At 30.4% G+C, this 18842-nt stretch overlaps 1 protein-coding gene across 1 annotated transcript; it reads left to right on the top strand.

Moving 5' to 3' along the window:
- The first annotated feature begins 1513 nt into the window (after positions 1–1513).
- LOC8275654 (uncharacterized protein DDB_G0284459) lies at positions 1514–6163 on the top strand. The gene is made up of 4 exons (XM_002516455.4): positions 1514–1854; positions 2304–2447; positions 2542–2612; positions 5702–6163. Exons 1-4 carry the CDS (start codon positions 1672–1674, stop codon positions 5943–5945), a joined length of 642 nt encoding a protein of 213 aa, XP_002516501.2. The 5' UTR covers positions 1514–1671; the 3' UTR covers positions 5946–6163.
- The last annotated feature ends 12679 nt before the right edge of the window (positions 6164–18842 follow it).

Below are 18842 nucleotides of genomic sequence, written 5' to 3' on the forward strand. Positions count from 1 at the left end.
TCTATAATACTGAACTGAAATTAGATATGCTTGTAGCTAGTGGATGTTACTAATCGTAAAAGCACTTCTTTTGGCTATTGTTATTTCATAAGGAAAAAATAAAAAAAGTCGCTTCATCATGAAATTACAGGAAGAGAGTCCCTTTTGTTATAATTAAAAATGGATAACTGCAAATTTGTTGGTTAATTGTCCGATTAATGTCTAAACTTGATTAAGAAAATTTATATGAAGTGTATGCTTGTGGTAAATTTCCTCTCATTGGAATGCTGATTAGTTGTTAGTTTACTTGAGTGGATAGTCATTCACTTGAGCATATATGGGTCCATTCATCTTTACTCGGCATTCCGACGGGGGAGAATTGGATGCTGAGTTCAGAGACTTGGTTAAATAAAAATAAAAAATTTATGGATTAATTATAATAAAATGTATTTAGATGAATATTCAAATATAGAAATTAAAAAGCTTTATTTATATTTAATAAACTCTTTCTATATTCCTTATAGTGTCCATGTTTTCTATAATTACTAATGGTTTCAGTTTCTTTTTTATTCTTTTAATTTTTGTTAATAGAAAATTAACAATATATAAATAAAATTTTACTATATCTATTAAAATCAAAATAAAAAATAAAGTTTAATTCCTTGAACGTGAAAAGCTAAATTTATATTTTAAAAATAAAAAGTACATTAAAGTATTACTTTAAGAAATAACTAAAAAAACATAGAAACAATAATTGAATTAAGAAATTGAAAACTTTTTAATAGTCTAAAAACATACGGTGCTGTTAAATATATAAAATATATTTTCTTTAAATGTTCTATAAATTAATAATTTTATTAATTAATAAATTATCCTGAAATACATCCTATTAATTTGGAGAGAAATTACCGCATAATATTATTATGAGAAGATATTTTACAAATTTTAATCGAATAGAAAAAGAAAAATCAAAAGCCAAGTCAAGTAACGGAAAAGTAATCCATCACGTGTTCGCAGTTAGTTCACGTTAAAATCAGTGCAAAAATGATCCCACATTGAGAAATTTAGCTACGAAAGGAACGTAACAACAAACAGATTGCTAAATACGCCTGTTTCCACCGTCTGATCATATCTTTCTCAGATCTCTCGGCCATTATTTCAATCCAAGAAGCTGTTTTTACATTTTACAAAGAGATTGCTCATACCACAGCTGATACTCCCAATCAACAAACTCTTTTTTTTCTTTTTCTTTTTAAATAATTATTAACCGCAAATAACCTTCGTTACCTTCTATGGAATGGAATCTTATCCACGTTACCATCAGTGAGGGCAAATGTGTAATATAAACTTGACGTCCTTCAGACTAACCACAAGGTACAACCTAGTAATGCGATCGTTCAATTAACTACCCGACAGTCTTAAAGCAGTTAAACGGCAATAAACAGAAAAATAGAATTAAAAACAAAATTCACACGTTTTCTTATCTACCTAATTTCTTTTTTTTCTTTTTTTTTTTTTTTTTTGGTTTTTCCATTTTTCTTTTTCGTGTTTAGCTTCGTAGATTCTTCTAAGCGAAGAAGAAGAAGAAGAAGAAAGAAAGAAAGAAAGAAGATAAAGAAAAGGTTAAATTTGGTTGATGAGATCAATATTAAAGAAAAGAATTGGTTTGGATTGATAGATAGATAAATCAATATGGCCACCGAGACAAAGCAGAGTGTGGTGGCCAGGGTTAAACCAAGCAACTGTCAAGATGGTTCTTCTTCTTCTTCTTCTATCAAGAAGAAGATTAATAATTTTAATACCTCCAGCAAACAACAACAACCACCTGCTTCTGATTCTAAGCCTAAATCTGCATCAACTGTTACTAAAACTGAGGTGCTTCTCCTGAAAGCTTGTTTCTTATCTCTCAGATTTGTTTGTTTATTGTTCTATTTTGATCAAGGCTTCTTCTTTGTGTTTGATTTGTTCGTTTGTCATTTGGGCTTCTGAGTATCTGAATTTCTGATCTTTTTTTCTTTTTAATTTCATTCTTGGAATTTTGTTATCTACTTTAAAATGAGTCATTCGCTGATTGTGATGCGGGCAAACTATAATTTACAATCTGTGATTAATTTGTGATGCAGGGCAAACTATAATTTACAATCTGTGATTAATTTGTTCACTGGGATATGACAGCTTTTGCGTCGAATTTATTGATTTGATATAATACTATCTTTACTGTGTCATTTATAATTGGTTCTTGGCATCTAATATTTTCCATGTTCGGTCTAATGAATTTTATTGGGTATCTTTTTTTATTAGTTATTATTTTCTTGGATTTGAAGGTGAAATCAAAAACAACAACCAGTTCATCAAAGACCACAACAACCAGTTCATCAAAGACCACAATAACAACAACAACAAAAACTAGAGTGAGGGAGAAGAAAGTGTTCTCCTTGCCTGGCCAGAGATATGATCCTCCTGAGGAGGTTGTGACTTTTGACCTTGAACTCGTTCTTTTGCATAACGATTTATGTGATGGAAGTGGCAATCATTCTAGTGTTTATTCCTTATTGTTGACAGAGGGAGCCCCTTAGGATATTCTACGAGTCATTGTCTAAACAGATACCATCTAGTGAGATGGCAGAATTTTGGTGAGTCTTTCTTCTCTTCTTGCAAGAGCACCCTAGTCCCTAGATATAATCCTCAAGTCTGTGAATTTTAAGATGAATCTTTAATATTCTTGCATTCATTTTATTGTGCCTAGAAACACTGGGCAGTTTGGGGAGATGCAACATCTAACATCATCAAGTTATATTATTTTCCTCCTCTAACGTCTTTGAATATAAGTCCGTTCAGTTTTGCCAATTCGGTATCTTTGTCTTTCCATGCTCTATTTTTTTATGCACAAGCAGATAAGTAAATTTGTAACTTATCCAACAATATGCAATGACATGATAATATTTAACCTTGTACTTGAGGGAGACTATGTCAATGCAGCAATTCAAATCTTCTCTTCATGGCTTATTTCTTTGTCTGGGTCCAATCTTTATATATCTTTGCTTTATTGCTCATATAATATTACATTGCTTTTCAATTATGCAATAGGAAGCATCCCTTGTGTGTTCACAGGAACCATTTGTCCAAACTATTAGCTTTAAACATTACTTTTAAGAGTAAGTTGCTCCCCCTTATTCTCATAAATTGTCCAAGGCAACAGGTTTGCCAACTCATTAATCTTAGTTGGAGAGTGAAACCTATCCTAACACAGCACCTGGCTCCTGTTGTTGATCTCAAACCACCTATTTTCTCTTACCTGTTAGCTAGGCGTTGTGTTAGCATAAATTTGGCTCTAGTTGGCAAACCTGTTGCAATATATAATTTCTCCGTTATTCCTGTGCTAGCCTGAGATGAAGTGATTCCTACTGCCTAGGGACTTTGAATTAGCTTGGTACATAGAATAGTCTCATTTTTCAATTATTCAACCATTTCATTTTACCAAGTTCTCTCTTCATTGCAATTTCTAGCCTTCATCACTGTCTGTTGGCCTAAGTGAGATGCTCAAAGGACCTCTGTTTCAAGCAACTAGTTTTTCAGCACTTATGATTTCAAACAACAGTGAACCTCACACTTCCTTCCATGCTCGAGACATGTAAAATATTTCCAATTTGAACGGTTGAATTAATGATGATTGGTTATATCAAGTGATTTTTACAGGAATTGCTCAATGTAATATGACTGGAAAGCAAGTGGTCCTTAACGAGTTCAGAGATTCTTGCTTCTAGCATGATTTCAAGTAGTTTTATTCTTGACTGCTGTATGATGTGTTTGAAGTTTTTAGCTTCTAACTCAATTACAAGTTTTGCCAATCTTAGAGGGACGTTCATCTTTAAGGTGTTGTTCCTTATTCTGCTTTTGCTGCATTAGTTCAAGCATTCTCATGCACATCATTTACAGTCACAGATGCTGTCCAAAAAGCTAAATCTAGTTTATCATTTTGTCTCCATCACGAGTTCTTTCTGGTAGAAGTTTTTAATTTTAGTTTGAGGCACATATATGTAATCAAACATTATATACATTTTTCAGAGAGGTCTTAATAGATCTAAAGAATTTCTTTATGTTACAACTGTAATTTTTCTATGGCAGTATCTTTGCTTTTTTATTTTTGTTTCAATCATTGGTCACAAAACAGGCAGTAGCCTGGTTATCCTTCTATATTGTTTTCTATGTAGCCTGTACCTGGTTCTTCTTTTTGCCTACATATTTACCCTAATCTGCATCTCTTGCTGGGTCTTGACTGAGGTGGGGACAGTGAAAATAAAGGCATACCTCTTTAAATGAAGTGCTACGACACACAAAGGCATACCTCTTTAAAGAAACATAATAAGAAAAGCCACCACTTGTCCATGAGTAGATTTGGAAATGTGCAGATGTGATCATAATTATATTTTCTTCATTTCTTTTCTCTTTTATAATTTTACCAAAAACTTTTATAAAAGGCAGCATTTGTTATGAGTTGACATCTGTGTTGAATGAAAATATTAAGTGTATCTTTTTGCCGGACCCTTTCATATATATTCACAATCCATGGTGATGGTTTGACTATAAAAATGTACATAAAGAGACTGATATTTTTGGATGAGTATTACATGCTCAAAGGAAGGGAACTAGTTGCTTGTGTGTCCTAATGGGCACCAATTGTACAATTTAGTTTTCTTTGAACCCCTTTCCACCTGATCTAATGCAAATAATTCAGTACAATTTTAGGCATAGAGCTAGCCTTAGATTTTCAAACTATTGAGACTTGATTTTCTTGCCCTGCTTTGAGTCCTGAACATCTCTAAGTCTGATCCACTGATTATTCTGTCATTTCAAATATGCATTGATTGTATAAATAATCAAAGCCCTATATGGAGGTTGTTTTGTCCTGGGGCAACCTACTCAATCCAAAAATCGGATAATTGTTATCCTTTGACTTGAAATTGAAATTCTGATCCTGGATCCTTTAGCAGCATAACACTAGCAGACCAACTTCTGTTCATAGTTCGAAAGAATTATAATATCTGATGTTTTCAGTTCCAAATAAGGCCATACGTGGTAGGATAGTGCTCTCAGGCATTTGTATAGTGTTCAGATGGATGAAATGCCTCAATTGATAAAGGAACTGCAATACCTTGGTGAACTCCTGCGACCATCACCATCGGTTTGCATCTCAAACATGGCTGGAAGGGTACCAAAAATATATAACAGGAGCATGGTCTAAAATTATGGCCGGAATTTTAACCAGGTTAATTTTGTTCTGTCATAGAACGCCGTATTGAGTGAGTATTCTTTCTCACTTTCTTCACTAGAATTGATTGCAGGTAACACCATCCAAGGATAGTTTGCTGAACTTATGGAACGAGCTGAGCAACTCTTACAGACTTATAGTTTGCCACTCTCATAGTGGGACATTCTATGATAGTTCTTTCTGGACTGCTTTTTGTTTATTTATTTGCTTGCAGAATAATAAGATTTGCAATAGGAGTGTGTTATTGCTTTTATAAGAAATAGCATGCCACATTAGCTTATGTGATGCGAAATATTATCTTTCGTCTCTTGTATGGAGGACACATTAATGCTTGGTCTTCTGTATGTTTGTTTCTTGCCGTATATCATGTGCTTGATTTTCAATATTAAATTATTGTGTGTCAAAGTCCAACACTAGGAAATTTCAAAGGTCTTGTCATACTGTAATTTGCAGGATGATGGAACATGGCTTGCTATCCCCTGATAAAGCAAAAAGGGCATATGAGAAGAAACAGAGAAAACAAAAGATGCAACGAATGGGAACTCCCATGAAATCTGCCAAACCACCTAGTAAACCTGAAAGTTCTCAGAAGCAGCAACAGGCTTCAAAGAACGGTGAGTTAAAACCCAAGAAGAGAATTATTGACGACAATGACGATGATGACTTTGTTTTAAGTCCCAAAAGAAGGAAAGTGTAAGAAAGAAAAGGGACTTTATTCTTTTCTTTTATTTTTTCCCTTTTTTTCTGGGTAATGGTGTACTATTTCTAGAAGGCACCCCATTTAGATTTCTTTACATTGAACTGGTTAAGGGGCAGAATTTCTGAGCACCCTAGCAACTGATAGATTGAGACATTCTTTATATTTACTAACTTTTGGAAACAATAAGCATGGACCAATTTCCGAGTTCTTGGTCATTTTTTGTTCTTCATGATATATATATGCATGCTTGGCAACTAAAAACTAAATTATGCTCATAATATAGTCTGAACACCATTTAATCTGATGCTATCTCCTTTTACTAGAAGAGAAACACAATCTATAACATTTTAATTTTTCTGGTAATTTGGAAATTCTTTGAAGTGAAGGAGCTGTGAGGGTCTCAACCCCTTATGTCCTCCATTACGAGGAAGCAGGCAGTCAACCATGAGGCTACTGCACAGTAGCATTTTATCTAGAACTTTGCTTCTTAATACGGTGCTGCTGACATTTTACCTTAGCTGATAACCCGATCATGTCCCTGTCCTGTCTTTTGGCCAGGCTTTGCCTTTGACTCATAAATCTAAAATAGGAGGGACCGATGTACATCGGTTGAGTATTAAGAAAATGGGGGTGACCACTATTTCTGCTCTATTTTTGATGCATGAATCGCTCTTTTCAATGTAGCTTCTAAAATATCCATTTACTGTGTATGGCACACAAAACTAACATTAGAGGATGAACGAGAATTGTGACTTGCAATTTATCGGAACTAATTCTTTCTTCTTTTCTTTTTTCCCCTCAAAAAGTGGGCTAACACTGTACCATGCATATGCCCTGCTGCTCAACTCAAGTCTTAATCCCAGAAATCTAACCCATCAATTAAACAGTTGCTCTGCATGTGTTTCCATTTTCTAATGGCTCCTGCTTCCCAGTTCTTTTTTTTTTCTTTCAAAACAGATCTTATTCTGTAATTCGTACAAAAGCTTGCTGAAAGCTATTTAGTATACGAGGACTACTACAGTAAATCTACCATATAAGGAAAAATTCCTGTTAAGAAGTAGCCATTCTATAGGCATCTAATATTGTGCTCTTGGGGGGGTCAATTTCTGGCATATGGTTCACGCATCAGTTTGACAGCAACTGCATTCAAAGAATACACAGGAAGCTTGTGATGACTTGAGGATCGTCATGCTTAGATCACACAACTAAATATGTTCTTCATATGCTAAACCGAGTAGAGGACCTAATTAATAGGAATTAGTACTAGAATACGACAATAACATGTGGACATAAAATAATTCATTTCACAATCCTAAACTGAACCTTAATTACTGATAACTGGGCTATGGTATAGTTGTTGTCCAAATGTAGCCGTATTCTGTTTTGTAGTTTTTCCTTTTCTCGCCCCAACATTTCTCTTATTTTACTGATGTTTTATGAAATCTTGACGGAAATGAGAAGGAAACCTAAAACAAGAGTAAGGAATCACCTGATTAGCATTAAGGAAGAATAATCCCTTGCTATTATTATATATTTTCTGTAACTATGTAGCACAGATGTGAAAACGTAGAAATGTAACGTGGAGGAAGCAAATATGACATTTTTTCAAGAAAATAAGAAATGACCGAAAGAGATTCGGAAATAGGGAAATGTTTTGGAAAATGGAAATGAAAAATGGTGAAAACGTTTTACAGGAGCTTTATCTACCATTAAACGTAAAAAATAATATCCTTAAATCAAGCACATACACATCAGTTCAAGCTTGCAATGAGAACAAGCTTACAATCAATATGCAATCGGTGATGAATTCCATGGTTTTTGGCTTATAAAATCATCATATCATCTGCTTGGTTGACAGCCACAACCTCTGGACCGGGGAAGATAAGCTACATATACTAATAAAAGAAAGGTCCCCTACTGTACGTTCCTGACGTTGGATGTTCCTGGAGTGTCATTTCCTGCATATTTTAGCTTCATATAGATAATAGTATTGACAGCAACTGGGATTTCTCAAAGACTAAAATTAGAACCTTGTAATACGTAAGTGATGAGACAGAGTCATCATGCTCATGTCATTTTCAGATCTATACGTATGTATACATATGAATATATTGGAACATAAGAAATACAAGTTTATTATTATTACTACTGGGTCATCTCCGAACTGTAAAATTTGCGTGTTGAAAAATTTAATAATTATTCTTTTAGAGAAAGAAAGGGTCCCAGTGGGCATATAGGAAATAAATGTGGGCGAAGTAAGTCATACTGACTATATATGGGCAATACATGTGACAGACAAGCGGTGAATCCGCATGCATGATTCAGACTCTGTTTGCTATCCCTTGCTCTCAAAACAGTGCAGCTGGGCATTAAAAGACGGTGAAAAGCAGCTTCTGTTTTTCCCCTTTTTACCTTTCACAGTATCATTGACAAAATGTCTTGTATATTGACGGATCCGAAAACTTCCTTCATGGGGTTTTAACGAGATTGTTATGGTAATCTTCAGTGAGGATGCCTTTATTTACGTATTAATTTTATGAAATTTGTTATATTATTCTTAGCTTAATGTTGAGCATAGAGCTTATAGAAATGGTATTCCATCAATACTATAGATTCTAGTTTTAATATAATTTCGGATCTTACGGTCCGAACTTATCAAAAGCGAACCTCCGAGAACAACTTATGCTCTATCATATATATAGGCTATGGTTAAGAATCATCATCCTGCACTACTGTGTGTTTAAGTTTGCAGGTGAAAGAAAGAAAGATTTGACTGTGAGCAGTTGAGTCAATGTTCCTGCCATAGCTCCGAGGTGCCTACGACTGAATACTAACTTGCGTATAAAGACAACATGGAGGCTTTCTTTCTGCACAATGTATGAGAGAGATATAATATATAACTAGGGTTCTTCTATAGATAAATCAAGGACAGACTTCTGATCGAACTCTGTCAACTCACTTGTGTCTAAAACTGTTAATTTGAAAAGAGAAAAGAGATGTCTTTTTGTAACTACTAGCCAAATTAATAATGCTTATTGAATGCCTTGGAATTTATATAAGAAAATATCCAGAAATTACATCACCACTCTCAACGTATTTCACTCACTCGTTGGACGAATGATCCGTGCTTTGAGTATTTTATAGTTAGACAATGAAAGAGCGGTAACTTATCACTTAAAATTAATCTAGAGTTTTAGATTTCAATTACTGCCTAAAAAGAGTTTATAGAAAGAAACCAATATATATGTACCTCACACATATAATATTGTTTCTTTAATTATTGTTATCATTATTAACCAATCTTGGAAGGGAAGTTTTCGTGGTTGTAACCTGGCAAGGTTGAAGATGAATTTAAGTAATATCTTGTCAAAGGGGAAACTTCCCAGGTTGAAACAACATGAAAATAGTCTCTGCAAAATATTCGAAAAACAAATTAGAGAAGAAGAATAAAGAATTCCGGACAAGCAGCGAATGCAGCATCAGCGGCAGCAATGGCAGTAGAAGTAAATTAGGTGTAAAGGGCTTGTTATCTGTCTGTCTGAATCCGTTATAGCGTCGAGCTTTGCCAGAAAGAGGTAGAGGACATATTCAATTTAACTCTTCTCAACTCATATAATATTTTCTGTTTTCTCACTGTCTAACCTTGACTGCAGGGAGTGGCAAAAATTGGTTTTGCACTGGACTCTCCGGCATTTTACACAGTCTGTGAGGTAAGGCGTTTATATCTATATAATATCGATGAAAATATAGTTAAGGAGATACATCTGACATAACCTGTCACTCTTTTAACATCAGGTTTTGGTTTTATATGGCCTGCAGCATTTTTAAGATCATGCTCAATGATTCAGTGTATTTCATTAGATCAAACTAGATCATTTCCTGGTTGCCTTGCAGCATTTATAATTGCTTATATTGCATCCTTAACTTGTTGATGACAGACTGCCTTTTTCTTTCTTTTCAAAAAATCTAGATGCAGAGTGTAAATACTAAAAACTTCTTCTTTCTTATTTAGAGCTTTGACCAAAAGAAGAACGGAAGATTTCGTCTGGATGACTTCATATCTCTCTGTATCTTCTTACAATCTGCTCGGTGCGTGATCATAGATCCAACATAGTTAATTCTTTATGTTGAATGGACTACAGTAAGTTTGTTATGCACAATAACGTGACACGTTTGTGGGGTTAATTAGCTATTAAAAAGAATGTTTACATTCAAATCTTTTGCTAAACATTAGATGGATTCATCAATCCAATTAATAAATTAACAAAAAGAAATGCAGTCAGAATCGGGGAGGCTTTCTAGAAAGTTAATTGTAATGACTGGAAATGTGGCAAGGGTTTTTCTTTTATTAGGTCCGCCATTTATCCAAAAAATAGCTGCAAATTAGGTAGAGATGTACCGCAGACATGAATGTTACTCTGTGATATTGATTGATCGTACTGGTCCACTCAGTCATTGTTTTCATTTTCCGAACTTCAAATTTTTCTAATATTGTTATTTGATTAAATATAAAGAAAATGGTTTTATGTTTTGAACTTTAGAAAAACTGTGATTCATTTTTATGATAATATTTTGTATTTTATTTTTATTTATTTTAACCCTTTAATTTTGGCGCCAAACTAATGATTTAGTATAATAAATATATTATGAGTAATTTGACACCTAATTCAGCATGTAGAATTTAGGATAAATCACAAGCATACAATGTTTTATGACCTTTTAGTTGAATTAAAAAATAATATTGGTTAGGCAGATTTTTAATATGTTTAGGCCACAAGAGTATATGCTCTTAAGAAATATTTTAAAGGACACAATTCTAAAATAAAAAATATTTTAAGAAATATTAACGGATAAAGAGTAAAATAGAACACTTCATTAGCTTGAGTGACTTATAGAAAAAGCACATCACCATTTCATCCATTAGATTTCGATTTTAGAGAAATTAGGGGATTACTAAGTATAACCTAGACTAAATGTTATTTAAAAATACATATTTCTATACTAATAATTACTAAAATGCCTTAATTATATAATCATAATATGAACCTATCAAAGGGTCAATTTGCCCCCTAATTTATGTCAAAGGTTTAGATACATTTCATTTAAGTATTTTTAGTAAATAGTACTCTAAATTTATGTATAAGGGTCAAATATACTTAATTTAAAACTTTTAGCAAATAATTCACTGAAGTTGTATCCAATAGTCAAAGACAACTAATTTAAATATTTTTAAAAGTAAAAGAAAATTAGATTTTTAGGTCTTAATTAAATTATAAATTAAAAATAATATTTATTTTATTAATTTACTGATACAATATCTTATGTCGCATTATACAAGTGCGTGTTTGACAAAATCTAAAATTAGAATTTAATTGATAAAAAAATAATAAGTTTTAACCTTTTATTAAGAAAATTAATATTTAACTTATTTAATTCTTAAAAAATAGAAATTTGACTTATCTAATCCTTAAAGGTTAAAATTTGAATGTCTTCCATTTTAAAAAAAAAAAAATCTAAATTGAATGTATTTTGACCTTTAGACACAAATTTAGAGAATTATTTACTAAAAAATTTAAATTGAGTGTATTTGAACGTTAGATTATTTATTAAAAAATTTAAATTAAATATATTTACCTATTAAATATATAATTTAGAGGGAAATTAACCCTTTATATTGTATTAATATAGATATAAAGGAGGATTTTCGTTTATAAATGAAACTTAAAACTAATCCTAACAATAAGAAAATCTAAATCAAAGCTAATCAAATCACTCATATTTATTATATTAATAAAATCAAACTAATTACGTGAACTGATTTGTCGGTAGACTCGGAAACTACGAGTGGAATTGCCTTTGAACACAATGTTCGCAAATCCCATGAGAACTCCTGGCTATTATCAGAGAGTTTTGTTTAGAGTGTTTCATGAAAGTTACTTCTGTCCCCGCTGCTGCTCTCTTATTCTCCACGTGTTTTTATTATGCTCGTATAACTGGTATTATTCTTATAAATAATGTTTTTATAATTACTCTGAAAAATTTAAAATAAAATTTATGAGCAGTCTCATTAATCATGCCGATTAATAATGTGTTAAAAATCAATATTATGGGTCCAAATCTAAAACCATCAGACCCTTTCTTTATAATTCTTTTGTATATATTTTAATTCGCTACTATATTTACTGTTAAAAAACATTATAAATTTAGTATTTATTAATTAGCAGCTTATTTTTCTGTTAACGTACAATTTTATCGACTTGTGCAAGTACGCACTCAAGGACATATATACGGTGGACAATGTTCATTCAATTTTGTTAGCCGTTATTAACCAGACAATAGAGTCCATGTACGCAGTGCTCAAAGAACACAGGTTTTTGTTCATCAATTAAATTAAAAACCCACCATATTTACTTAGTATTCAGCAACCATGGAGTTCAATAATAATAATAACAATAATTTAAAAAATAACAATCAAAGATCAAAACAAATCTTATTTAAGAATTTCTTAAAAGTATTTGTTGAATGTTGGAAAACTAAAACTTAAAATTTTTTTCTCTTTTTCTGAGCTTCTTATCATATAACCCATGTCACATCTTTTTTAAAATATATATATATATATATATATATATATATATATATATATATATATATATATATTACCCCAAAAAATTCATGTATGAGTTCTACCATGTAATCTAGCTCTAGATCGAATTCGTTGGTCATTTTGGTATAAAAACTGGATTCAATTCGATATTGGCTAACTAATAACAATCGATATGCATGTATAAGTTTATTTGAATTTGATTGGTTTAATATTTAATGTTATTATTTGCATGACTGTTTAAATAATAAACTTTTTATTCTATTAAATTAAAATAGAGAAACTTACATTTATGTGGAACTATTCACATTAATGGATTATATACATATATATTAGAAATAATCCTATTTTTATTCAATTATAAGGAAAAAAATAACTTATATTGAGATGTAACAAAAAAAAATTTTCTTCAGATAGATTCAGTATATCGTATTATTCATTAAAAAGAATTAATTGTATTGGCTATCAAACAAATTCAAGAGAAACATAATGGAACGGATCTGTTAATATGTTTTTTTAATGGATTAAATTTAAATATTTTCATCCAACTCTTTAAAATTGGTCAAAAGTAACTATATAATTAGTGGTCTCTATATTCAAATGATTCTCAAATTACTGTCATTTACTAAGATAAGTTTCTATTTCATGATGACTGCAATTTAAACTTTATTTTTAATGAATTTCAACGATAATAATAAATTTTTAGTTATCATATTTATAGAAATAATCATTCTTAAAATTCTGACAAATATATATGTTACATAAGTTTTTTCTTCGGTTTCACTTTTGATGCTAAAATACAAAATGCCATAACAATCAATACATAATTTATAGATGTAAAATCATGAATAAATTACTATTTTTTTTGTTTAATAATTAACAATTATTAAAAACTGTAATGATTTATGTACATCAAAAGAATTAGGAATCTAGCCATTTCAAAAAAAATAAAATTGTTTTCCTTATTAAGAACATAAAGAATAATTATTCAGTGGAAAGTACTTTATCTTGTTTATCAAACAAAAGAAAAATAAAAAGAATTTTATTTTTTTGTTAATAATTTAAATTTATCATACATCTTAATGATGCTGTGACAACTTTTTCGGTATTAAAAACTGTACTGAAATTAAGGACAATTTTTGGCCCCTCAAATTAAGTGGCCAAAGCTCCACAAACATTTGCATATGCATACTTTACAAAAAAGAAACATTGGAAAATTCTTGAGAGGATGCTAATCGACTTTATCATACAGTAAATGATTATACTTCTTTACATGATAAATGATAATGACAAGTTCCTTAAGACCCATATAAAATTATCTATTGTCTTAAAAGGATTTAAAAGAAGAAAAATAAAAGGGAACAAAAGAATAGCTTTGTGTTAAAAGGAAAATATAAAAATAAATGTCGTGTTGATAAGGGAAGAAGAAAAAGAAGGATAAATTATATGTTCCCTTGATGAGGATGCGCATTAAATTAAACCACATTCTCAATTAATAATAGCTTTCAAATCACTAATCCCTTAGCACAACCACTTCTACTCATCTAAGATAAACAGAAACTACAATTTTTGATATTTGAATTGTGACACTCATTTTCAAAATGGCGTTTCTTTATTACTTTATCAGATATTAATTTGTTCAGAAAAGGTGATTCATCTGTTAACATGCATCATTTATTCAATTTTCTTGCTTTGAGATTTTAAATTTAACTGAATACATTTTTTTTAATTTAATTATTAATTTGAATTTCAGTATTGCATGCCATGATAATGGATGAGTTAGCAAATCCAGTGATATTCATGTTAATAGTTGACATTTAAAACGTTTAATACTGATGTTTTAATAAAAATAGTAAAATTCAGTGATATCAAATATTGAAACAAAATTAATTTAAAACTGAATTGTCTTATTAAGATAAAGAAAGTGATAAAAAGAAAACAAAAAATTGCAATTTTGATGAAATACAATCATTATGCAAAAACTTTTAAAGGGTACATTGATGAAGATTTAGGGCGACACACATATTCAAGATCCTGTGGAGGAGAAAGGAATTGGGTCTTGACTCAATTCGATGTTGTTTTTATTTTTGGCTGAAGGAGAAACAAATATTTAACAAGTGGGGTAACTGCATTAATTGACACTAAACCACCCTTATTAAGGTAGAGAGCCCACGTTTCGAGCCACCATTGCATCACAAGTCTCAATACCACCTCAAAAATGCTGTTAGGGTCTGGGGTTCGGGACCCAGTTGATGAGATGGGTTTTGGGTCAGTGTCTCGATTTGTTTGGTGGCTGAGGAGAGAAAGGATCTGATGGAATGATCAATGCAACTGCTACCAAGACCATGTATATAAATTTGTACTAAACTATCACTAATCATAGGGAGTTATATGTCAATTTTTATGAAAGATTTTCTCTTCATTTAAAACCTACTATATATATATATATATATATATGCAAGACTTGTTGTAGAAACAATGGAATGTGTTTAATGAGGAAATAATATGCAAGCTATGTAAATTAATCTTTATGATCTAATTAACTAAACATAAATTTCTCATATTAAAATGAAAAGGTTCGTAGAAAATAAAATACTATTTCAGAATTAATTTACAATTTAATTCTATTAATAAAAAAAAGACAGTAAATGCCTTTTTTAGTGATATTCTTTTATCAAATTAAAGATCATGTTATTTAGTTACGAGTTTGTTAATAGATAAATAAAATTTAAATTTAGTTCTATGAGTTAGATTTCAAGGGTTGAAATATTATTATGTATTATTTAACACCTTATAGTACTTGTGCTTATTGTAAAATCTATTTCTTGTAGCTAGATTTGATTTATTTAGAATCAATATTCATTAATTAGATTTGTAGATTACCTCAAGTGTATTTGATATTTATTGTTCCTAGTTGTTATTTTAGTGATTTACTCTCTTCGAATGCAAACTTATGTAATAGTTAATTTGAAACATAATAATATACTAAACTCTAATATTATACTTGGTTATATTTTGATTATTATTAATTTATTTTACTTTAATTACTTAATTTTAATTTTAGCTACAATTTAGTTTCTATACATATGAGAAATTGATATATTATATATTTTTTAGTTATCTTTTCTCATTTGCTATTTTTTATTGCATTGCGAAAAGATTAAATTGAAATACAATTATAATTAAATAATTTAAATTAAATAAATTGAAGTTAGATGACTAAAATAAAATTAAATATAAAATTCAGTGATCATTTATATCTCTATCCCTTTAATTTTGATAAAAATAAGTTTATTTCATATAAAAAAATTAATAATGATAAAAAGAAGCATTACAATGGGAATGTGCTGTTTAATAGCTTGATTCCACTTCAGCCACTTTTGTTTTTCTTTTTAAACTCTTTTTCTAAAACCTGTTTAATAGCACGTGGTACTTTAATTTTATTTAATTGGCAGCAACTAGCGAAGGCATTGACAGGGTGACAAGAAACGCAGAACAGCAGCTATAACTAGTGTTTATCAGTGAGGAGAGGAGGATTTTTATTTAAGGTTTAAGCCTAACTTCTTTTTTGTTTATTGGTCTATTCCATGTCTACTTTCACATGGTTGTCTCTGAATCCCATTAAATTTGGAACACAGTGGATAAATTACATAAGAAACATAGTTATTCAATGAGGAGGATTTTAGTTTAAGGTTTAAATTTAACCTTTCCTTTTTCTGTTTGTGCGTGTGTGTGTGTGTGTGTGTCTATTTCATGTGCAGTCAATTGCTAATCTCACATATTTGTCTTCGAATGCCATCAAAGTTGGAACACGGTGATTTAAATGTAGAAGAAAGATGGTATATTTATTATTGTACAATCAACAATAAATGACAAAAGGAAAAAAAAAAACGTTAAAGACCTTACCTTTGATCATTGGCCGCCTAGACAAGATATTGACATTAATCGCTCCCTCTATCAGAAGAGTTGAAAGATTCAGTTCAGTTGGCATAATATGTAAATAATTTAATTCTTCAGTGAAAATTACTATCACCAATAAGTATCAGGTTGTGTGTTTTCCTGTGACATTAGCTGATGGCAGAATGTTTAACAGTATAACCCTGCAACCGGATTCCACAGGAGCCACAAATTTTATGGCCACATTATTTACGGTTCATGTGAAATTATCATTACTTTTAAAAGGAAGTCTATGTCTGATATCGGATTCAGTAAATCTTGATTTTCCTTTTCATTGTGAATGGATCTGTAAGAAGAGAAACATATCAAGTATTTGCTTGGAGTCGTATCTTCTTAGGGCAACTCAATTTCTATAATAATATTCCATCTCAGTTGGACAATGCAGTCAAATATATGAGATAGTACAACTGATCAAGGGGCGGAAACTCAGTACATTGACAAAGCTGATGCCCTTTTGGAGCTACAGTTTCTTTTCTGGGAACTTTTCGGCTATTTGGCTATGCAGTTAGCCCAGAAAATTTGTTTTGATGTTGACATGGTCTTGCTTGATGTAAGAAAAAAAGACCATGGATTTTGTATTTATCTGTGATTTTGAGGTTTCTAGCATTTTCGCATAAATTTATGCTGTATTAATTCCTAGTATTTTCGGGTATAAAAGAGAAAATCTGGATTTGGGTAGCTTGCGGCATCTATCCATATCATCTTTTTTCCATCTATGATAATAAAAAGATATCTGCTTTATTATCAAAAAGATTGTGAGCAATTGGAATGTCAATCATTTTAGTGAAAAGCAAAAGACAATATACACTTCTCAGCTTTGCTTTTTTTTTTTTTTTTTTTTTTAACTATGACATTTCTAATGGAAGAAAGAAAAATTTATTGTATAAGTTCTGATTGTTGTTTTTTTCTTTTATTATTTATGGAAGGCCAACCGTCAATACATTCCAAAACATGAATAGTCATTCTTTTATATTTGTTGAAAAAATTAAAACACATCTTATATAGAATAAAAAACTTTAAACCCTAGTTCACCCTAAGCCTCATTTGTCTGGCCTTTGTTATTTTAATTGGCTGAATGGGTGATCTTTTATTTTAAGAAAAGCACTTCGGGAGTATTTAGTCTGCTCCAGAGTTGGGACCAAATAGATAAAAGCCTCAATCGATTGAATGAGCTCTGAAGATTTGAAAATCCTACAGCTAGCTCGTTTGGTACTTGAAATATATCATACACACAGATGTAATAACATATTAAATTGAAGAGCACAAAAATATTTGTATGTATAGCCACCGGAGACCTAAGCAATATACAAAATTCAATATCAAATGATATTTTTTGCCCTTTTCCACTGTTAATGATACATAGCTTACCTCATGCCATATTCTCACCAACCAAGCTGGGGAAGAGCTCTAACATTCATGGTTTAGCTATTTAAAAAGAACAAGATTTAATTCACTTTAAAAATTGGAAGGTTCTGAATTCCAACTCAAACATATTTTAATTATTTAATTAAAGTTCTTTTGTAAAAGAAAAAAGAGTTAAGAATTCACACTCAATGCCTCGATGTGATCAATTTATAGAAGATTTTATGGGGAGAAAAAGAGGGGCAAAATAGTTTAAAAGAGGGGTAAAATTATCATTTTTTTGTAATTTTAATAATATATTTCACAGATTTACTAATTTTTGTAAATTTATTAAATTTTTTCGCAAAATCATAAAATTTTATAAAAATAATCGATTTTTTTGCAACTAGTAACACTTATGAAAAATTAATATAATTTGTGAAAAAGATTATCATTTTTCATAATTTGACAATATATTTAGCGATTATGAAAATTATAATATTTTATATATTTGTCACTTTTTTTGTAAATCATTAGATTTTGTAAAAGTAGTTATTATTTTGTAACATTATTTTTTTCTCTTAACTAGTAATATTTATGAAAAATTAGTTATCATTTTTTGTAATTTAGCAATATATTTTGCGATTACGAAAAAATTAGTATTTTTTATAGATTTATCAACTCTTTTGTAAATCATTAAATTTTGTAAAAATAATTATCTTTTTATAATATCATTCATTTTTTTTTTACAATTAGCAACTCTTATAAAAAAGTATAAAATTTAAAAAATAAATTTTAACCTGATTAATAACCAAAGCAAAATAAAATTACTTTTGTTTTAAATAAAGTAATATAGAAAGCTTTTTTAGATATTTTGATTGTTATTTATTATAGTTAAAATTATGATTAAAAAGTAGTTTAATTTTGAAATGGGCGGAATAATTGAGTGGGCGGGCAGAGTAAGTTGAATTGAGTTAAAAGGGTTGGGTGGAATG

This window comes from Ricinus communis, chromosome 3, assembly GCF_019578655.1.
Source record: "Ricinus communis isolate WT05 ecotype wild-type chromosome 3, ASM1957865v1, whole genome shotgun sequence".
Classification (NCBI taxonomy): Eukaryota; Viridiplantae; Streptophyta; class Magnoliopsida; order Malpighiales; family Euphorbiaceae; genus Ricinus; species Ricinus communis.

Excerpts from the sequence above, each read along its gene's own strand:
- LOC8275654 (XM_002516455.4), top strand. The coding sequence starts at position 1,672 with ATGGCCACCGAGACAAAGCAGAGTGTGGTGGCCAGGGTTAAACCAAGC. Across the intron at positions 1,855-2,303 it reads CAACTGTTACTAAAACTGAG|GTGAAATCAAAAACAACAAC; the intron begins GTGCTTCTCCTG and ends TTGGATTTGAAG. Across the intron at positions 2,613-5,701 it reads AGTGAGATGGCAGAATTTTG|GATGATGGAACATGGCTTGC; the intron begins GTGAGTCTTTCT and ends TGTAATTTGCAG.